The sequence below is a fragment of the Cebus imitator genome, unplaced genomic scaffold (assembly GCF_001604975.1).
Source record: "Cebus imitator isolate Cc_AM_T3 unplaced genomic scaffold, Cebus_imitator-1.0 Scaffold339, whole genome shotgun sequence".
Lineage (NCBI taxonomy): Eukaryota > Metazoa > Chordata > Mammalia > Primates > Cebidae > Cebus > Cebus imitator.
Window position 1 is genome coordinate 2,490,884 of NW_016107654.1, and position 7,347 is coordinate 2,498,230.

Consider the following 7,347-nt stretch of genomic DNA (forward strand, 5'->3'; position numbering starts at 1 on the left):
CGTCTGTCCCCACCAGCCAGTGTGTGCCTCCCTCACAGAGGGTGCTAAATAGATTTCTAAAAGAAGTTTAATTTTGCCAATTTGATGAGAAAAACTAAATAGTGTCTCTTTTTTTTTATTTGATTACTTATGAAGTCAAGGCTTCTTTTCCCATCAGCCTTTTGATCTGTGCTAATAGCCTTTTTCCATCTTCTGCTCAGTGTTTTTTTTTTTAGAGACAGGATCTCACTCTGTTGCCCAAGCTGGAGTGCAGTGGTGTGACTGTGGCTCACTGTCGCCTCAAACTCCTGGGCTCAAGCCGTAGTCTGGCCTCGGTCTTCCACAGTGATACAGTGATGGGATTGCAGGCTTGAGCCACCACGCCGGCCCTTCAAGGAGTTTTGATTGATATATGCATTTACATAGGCGATATGAACCCTTCGTCACATTTGCTGCAGATGTTAATTTCATATTGTTGTTTCTATGTTAATTGTGTTGATGTCTTTGATGTGCCCAAGTTTAAAGCTCTCATGGCTGCCACCCCTTCCCCTGGTGTTTACACCGGCTGCGTAGGTAAGCCATCCCCGAGTCGTAGAAAGCATAGAAGTTTCCAGGCTTGGCTGGGCGTGGCGGCTCACGCCTGTAATCCAAGCACTTTGGAGGCCAAGGCGGGAGGATCACCTGAGTTTGGTAGTTCAAGAACAGCCTGACCAACATGGTGAAACCCTGGCTTAAAAAAAAAAAAAAAGAAGTTTCCAGGCTTCCTTTTATTCAGAGTTGATCAGGGACTAATTGTAAGACAATGTGTAGGGTGAGAGATCTACTCTGATTTCCCCCCATCTGTCTTGCCCATTTCCCTCAACGCTATTTATTGAATAAATAATGCTTTTTAGGACAGGCCCTTTGTACCGTCTATGAAGCTGTCATACATAACCATGTTCGTTTCTTGACACCAGTCTCATGGCTGTTCTTCTGCCTTGAGCTAATATGCCACATGCTTCTCACTGCTGTCATTCTACATGGTGGGGGGGGGGGGTGTGTGGGACATCCATCTGCACGACTCTGCCTTTAAAATTGTTCCCAAACTTTTATTCCTTCATGTGAATTGTTGATTCAGGTCTGCAGTTTAGGGGACAATCCCACTGGAAGATTAACTGAATGGCTGAAGTGCACAGGTGAGCTTGAGGTTATTAACTCTACAATGCTGAGAGATACCCAGAGCTCTCACGTCGATATTTATTCCGGTCACTTTAATGCCCCAGAAAAGGTGATTTTTTATGATCTTACAGATTCCGTAAGCCCCTTGTTAGACGTGCGTCGTGTGCTTTGCGATGGTCATTTTTCCTTCCGTTTTTCCAGCCGGGCTTGCTGGTGTGCAGGAGGACCTCGGAGCTTCGCCATCAGCTCCGGCACCAGCTCCGGGTTTCATTCCATTGTGGGGAGAAGGAAGGGGGAGAAGGCCTTGCTGGAGGTGTTTTCTGGGACGGCTGCTGGCCATACCTGTCTTGGGAGTTTCAGACGACAAGTATCGTGTCCTGGACCCAATTTCCTCAGAGCCTGCCCTGCCCATGGGCGGCCCTGGCTCTCCAGGAGCAGAAGCGGGTGCCGCCCTTTGGAATCCTGGGCTCCGAGGAGCGGGCGTGGGCTGGTCTCACCTGCCGCGCAGGTACACCTGTCTGTGTTTGCCCGTCGGGCTCCTATGGGGAGTAGGGTCTGGAGCTGGGCTCACTCAGGGCGCTCGGACCTTGGTGGGGACACAGGCATTTGCTCACGGAGCAGGGAGACCACCTTGCTAGAGGGCCCCCAGCAGACGCAGGTGGGGTGGGTCACAGTGGAGGGGAGCTGGAGTCTGAGAACAGCCTCTGTGGGGTCATGTTGCTGAAGGACACTTGAGGGTGACCCCAGCAGTCCTTGGGGGGTGCACCGGAGGTGCCTGGGACCCCAGGGCTCCACTCATTGTGGATGTTTTGGAGGCATCTGGGTGCTGTGGGCAGGAGTTCAGAGGCCATGCGCCCCCTCCTCGCCACCCTTAGTGCGCTCCAAGCCCACAGGCCAGGCTGGGGCATGCTGCTGGCCCTTGGCTGTTGGTTGGCAGGTGGTTGGTAGGACCTGGAGACCCACAGAGGGAAGAGGACTTCCCAGCAGGGGAGAGGCAGGGTTGGGCTCCAGGCTGGGGAGCTTCCTTGGGTCCCTGAGGTGCAAAAGGGCTTCCTGGGGGCACCTGGGCAGTCCAGGCCACAAGCCAAGGTGAAGGAGGGGTGGAGGGCAGGCTGAGGGTAACAGAGGGATAAGGGGCCCAGGCAGGAAGACTCTGGAGCCACCTGACCTAGGCTCTGGGTGGGGCACAGGGGCCTGTGGAGCAGAAGAGGAAAAAGGTGGTGATTCTGAGGACTTCACTCATTCATTTTGAAATCAATCAATTAATCACATAGCACAAAACAGCTGTCCCTGACTGGCGTCACCTGGCCTTCTCTTTCCCCATGTTGTCAGTCCTGCCAGGGCCCTGTGCTCTGTGGAAATCCAGTCTCCTCGGGGGACCACAAGGCCCCACACCACTGCCCCAATCGCCTGGGAGCTCATCTCTGCCCTCCTCTGCCCGGCTCCTATTCCAGCTGCATGACCCCTCTTCCAGGCAGCCTTCCTCCTCCATCTCATCTCAGGGACGCCCATCCTGGCTGCCGTGCTCACACAGCCTGGCCACCTCCCCAAACCCTGCCCAAGTCCCCACTCCCACGCCCCTAGCCCTTGTCTCTAACAAATCAGGTAATTACAGTGCTAGCTGGTTAATGACTATGTCTTGTTCTAAGTGAATCCCAGACTCCCAGAACAGGCCCGGCCCATATGTTTGTTGACTGACTGAACGGTGCACTGGGAGGCCGCAGAGGGGAGAGGCTGGCTGGGTGCTTGGTTCAGGAGGCAGGAGATCTGGATGCCTTCCAGCTTCTCCTGGCTGTGCAACTTGGCCTTGCTACTGAACGTCTCTGAGCCACATCTGTAGAGTGGAGATGACCCTGGGCCCATGTCATTGTGTCACACGGGGCTGGTGAGCTCCAGTAGCTCCTCAGCAGCCAGCACAGGCCTGGCCATTAGGGGCGTGGGGGTTGACTTCACCCTCCGTGGTGCCGGCTGGGTAGATGAGGCTCCAGACCCAGGTGCCCTCCTCCCGTCCCGCTGCAGGACGTGGCTGGGGCAGCGCTCACCATCTGTGTTGAAGGCCGGGGCTCTCTGCAGCTGGAATTTCTCCACAAACTCCAGGTATCTCCGCAGCCATGTGGGGTCCTCCACCACTCTTCTCGCTGGAATCAGACGGGCTGACAGTGAGCGGCTGAGGCCTGGAGCCCCTGTCTTTCCTGCCCTCCTCCTCTGTGGAGAACAGGGAGGCAGAGGCCCTGGGCGTCGGCCACCCCACCACTGAGTCACCGTGACACTGGCAGGGGGCTCGCTGGACACCTCCCCTGCGGTCTCCCAGGCCCGGCCAGCTCTGACTGCAGCGGCCCCAATCTTGCCTCCTGTAAACACACCGTCTGTTCTGAGCACAGCAGGCAAAGTGCCCCTGGAAGGAGGGAGTCAGGCCTGGCCCACCTCAGTGGAGACCCCCAGAGGGTCCTGAGTTGTGGCCTGGTGCTGCCCCTCCCACCTCCCTGACCTTCTCAGCCCTGGGGCCTCTCAGCTGCTGCTGCCCACTCCCCCACCCCATCCTGGGCTCGGGTTCCAGCTGATAGTCTGCCCCGAAATGCCCCCAGTCCCTCGTCCTCAGGACAGTGCCGCCCTCGATGTCCCCCACTCCGTCCCCTGTGCCTCCCAGCCCTTCTCCCACGGCGCTTTGACTTTCAGGAGCCGCACAGCACCCCGAAACATTGCTTGAGGAGGAGAAGGACAAGGAAGGCTTGTTCTCAGTTTCACCCACTGACGATTCAAGCTCCCAGAGCAGTGCCTGGCTCGGAGCAGACGCGCCGTGCTCGTCCTGCATGGGGACGCTCTCCTCGAGGGAGGGGCGTGTGTCGGAGGAAGTGCTCAGCTCCGCCCAAGGCTGCCTGCACCCTCGGAACACCCTTCATGGAAGACCCCTCCCAGACAGGACAGCAAGTCTCCAAGAAGACTTGAGAGTGTCTGGCAGCCCCTCCCTCCTGTCGGGGGACCCGAGCACCGCACTGGCCAGCGCCAGGGAGAGCCAACCACCTACCCAGCAGCACCCACAGGCTGGTGACCTCGTCATCCTCAAAGCGCACGTAAAGGATGAGGTTGCTGTAGTCGGTGCTGACGAAGCGGACGTGCATGCTGCTCCCCTCAACTGCGGAGACCCGGGGCCGGGTGATGCGTGATGCCCCTCTCCTCCTTCCCCCAGGTCCCGGACCCCCCATGCCCTGAGGACAGTGCACTGCCACCAAGAGGACGCACGGCCTTCTTCCAGCACCTGGCCGTCCCCCAAAGCCAGCAGCCACTCCTGAGTGTCGTGGCCAGGACCAGGCGTCCCAGTGTCCCTTGCTCGCCCCTCCCCGCTCAGAGCCCAGCCCGGATCCTGGACAGGGGCACTCACAGGAGCCTTGGTACTGGCCTTGCAGCTGGGTGGGATGGACAGTGATGCTTTTTTCTTGACACACCCCTTCTCCCCTGGGAGAAGAGAAGGGAACCAGGGCCTGGTCAGCCCCCAGCTGCGTCCTGTTGACCTGTCCCAGGACGGGGTAACCTCTCAGGGCTTTCCACCAGGGGACACTGGGGCTGCCACCAGCTGAGAGCCCTGCTGTCCTCCCCAGGGCATCAGCTCCCCAGGCTCAGGGGCAGCCTTGTACTGGCACAGGCACCAGGGTCGTGCGGCCAGGAGGAGGCGACACCCGTGGTGCTGGGATGGGGCAGGAGTGAGGAAGCGGGAGCGTCCCCATATCTGGGATGACGTCAAACTTACCAGAATGGACTGGTCCCAGTCTGGCCTTTGCTCTGAGCTCCAGGCCTTGGGGGCTAGGACCCTGACTGTCCTGCCCATCCCTACTTGCTCTGCTCTGTGCATAAACAGAGCCCCCTCACCCCCACGCCCGTGGCTCCAGGGGGTTCAGTTTCTCATTTGGGGTGGGTGCCCAGTAACCCCTGGGACTCTGCAGGCTGCCACGAGGTGTGTCTGGACCCAGCATGACAGACCCTGCCACGACCCTGAAGGCGGTTAGGTTGTGGCTGTAACCACCTTCAGGGCTGTGGGTGCAGGTGGAATCACACAGGCTTGTTGTGGGCGTCACTGGCTCAGCGCAGCTTGTCCCAGGGTGGGTTTTCTTGTGCTGACAGGGCAGCTGTCCTCAGGATTCCCGGCTTACATGGGGGTGAAAGGGGCGTGGGCAGGGGTGGCTGTGGTCCTTGGAGAGGGTTATTGGGAATTAGTAGGCAACTTTCAAACACCGGAGATCACACATTGAAAATGCCAGCCTCGGGCTTCCTTCACAGCTGGACCATAGGCCCGTGGCCCAGTGGGCACGTCTGCTGGGACTGGACGTGGCCTCCGGGGCCGGGTTGTGTGTTTCCTGCACCTGCCTCTGGCAGCTTCCAAGCTCACCCTCTCAGAGCAGGGTCTTGGGCCTCAGCTTGGTGTGATGTGTCCTTCTGGCTCTGAACACTGTTACTGTTCCTTGGGTCTGAGAATAAGTGCCTGAGGGGGTGGCAGAAGCCATGCTTACTTCCAGAACAGCACGAAGTCCACGTCCCCACTGTCACTGGTCTGGATGGAGTGCAGGGCGAGCCTCAGGGGGTCGGCTGGGGAGACCAGTTCTGCGCGGCTGGCTGCCAGCTGCAGGGTGAACCAGCGCCCCTCCACCTGCAGGGGTGAGAGCCGGGGTGGGAGAGGCCAGCTAGTGCTCAGCTGTGTGGCACCCCTTCCACCTTCAGGGGTGTGGGCTGGGGGCGGGAGGTCAGCTAGTGCCCGGCTCTGTGGCACCAGGAGGCCCCCCTCTGGGCTCTGAGGCCAGCTAGTGCCTGGCTGTGTGGCACCAGGAGGCCCCCTCTGGGCTCTGAGGTCAGCTAGTGCCTGGCTGTGTGGCACCCCCTCCACCTACAGGGACATCGGCTGGGGCAGGGAAGGTCAGCGAGTGCCTGTCTGTGTGGCACCCCTTCCACCTGCAGGGGTGAGGGCTGGGTGGGAGAGAGGCCGGCTAGTGCCCGGCTGTGTGGCACCCCCTCCACCTGCAGGGGCATGGGCTGGGGCAGGGAAGGTGAGCGAGTTCCTGGCTGTGTGGCACCGGCAGGCCCCAGCTTTGGCACTAAGCATTGGTCAGCGGGTAGCCCTGCCCCTCCTGGGGGCTGTGCTGGCAAATGTTTCCCCTTCCCAGTCTGTATTGGCGAATGCCCATCCGTGGGTCCTCGTGGAGGCTGAGCTGTGCTTCCTCCTGGGAAGAGTCACCTCCAGCCCCCCTCTCTCTGGTCTCTGCCTAATCCCCTTGCCACTTCCGTCAGCCCTGCACCCCTACCCCGGCCTGGTCCAAGCTCTGTTCCCCTGGTCAGGGAGGGGGAGGAGAGGGTCTGGTGCGGTACCAGGTGTCCCTCTGTCCCTGAACTCCCCCCAGCGGCACCAGGACCCCAGGGGCTGCATGGGGAGGAGGAGCTGGGACCCTCCCTGCGCCCAGGGCTGGCTTCCTTGTGTCCCCCAGGGCGAGCCCCTCTCCTGCTCCCCAGGACCCCACTGCCTGCCTGTGCCCAGCAACTGAGCACTCTGTTCCTCCAGCCTCCACCCTGCAGCCTTCTCCCGAAACTGCTGTTGAGCCCCGGCTTCCACAGCCCGGAGAGAGCGATGGGCCCGAGGTTCGTCAGTGGCCAATGGCGCCGGCTGTGCAGGACGACAGAGCCGTCTCCCGCCTGGGGTGGCCCCAGGCCCAGGTGCAGCTCACCCTCCAGAGTGCCTGCAGGGTCAGGCAGGGACCTAACCCCCCACCCCCTGTACCTCCTCAATGTGACACCCGTGTCCACCCAAGCTCTTGTTCCAGGCCTAAGCCTGGGGGCTGGACCCATGACACTTACCTTGTGAGCATCAAAGCCCCACTGTACCGGCACTTCTTCCGGAGCCTTCTGGGCACCTGCCAGGTCCAGGCCGAGGGCCAGCAGCAGGAGCAGCGCGGTCTCCAGAGCCATGACTCGGGGGAAGCGGGAGCACCTGAAGCCAGCTCCCTCCTCTGTGCTGCCGGGGCCCACCCCACCGTCCCACCTGCCACCTAAGAGTTCCGCAATCCTACCCCAGGAATGATGCCGCCTCCCTGCCGCCTCCCTGTCACCTGGTGTCTAAAGTGATGCAAAGATGTGGTTTGGGCCGGGCGTGGGGTGGCTGTCGGGGCGGTTTAACCAGAGTCTGGGATGAGGCCTATGGCTGGAGGCTGAGGGGAGGGCAGAGGAGGATGT

The 7,347-nt window shown here is 60.2% G+C and overlaps 1 protein-coding gene across 1 annotated transcript; it reads right to left on the reverse strand.

The window, feature by feature from the left end:
• Positions 1-3,009: 3,009 nt before the first annotated feature.
• Positions 3,010-7,136, reverse strand: LOC119467845 (beta-lactoglobulin). The gene is made up of 5 exons (XM_037730323.1): positions 6,973-7,136; positions 5,640-5,776; positions 4,517-4,590; positions 4,163-4,270; positions 3,010-3,275 (listed from the first exon to the last, which is right to left on the reverse strand). The coding sequence occupies exons 1-5, from the start codon at positions 7,081-7,083 to the stop codon at positions 3,010-3,012; spliced, it is 696 nt and encodes a 231-aa protein (XP_037586251.1). The 5' UTR covers positions 7,084-7,136.
• Positions 7,137-7,347: the final 211 nt, after the last annotated feature.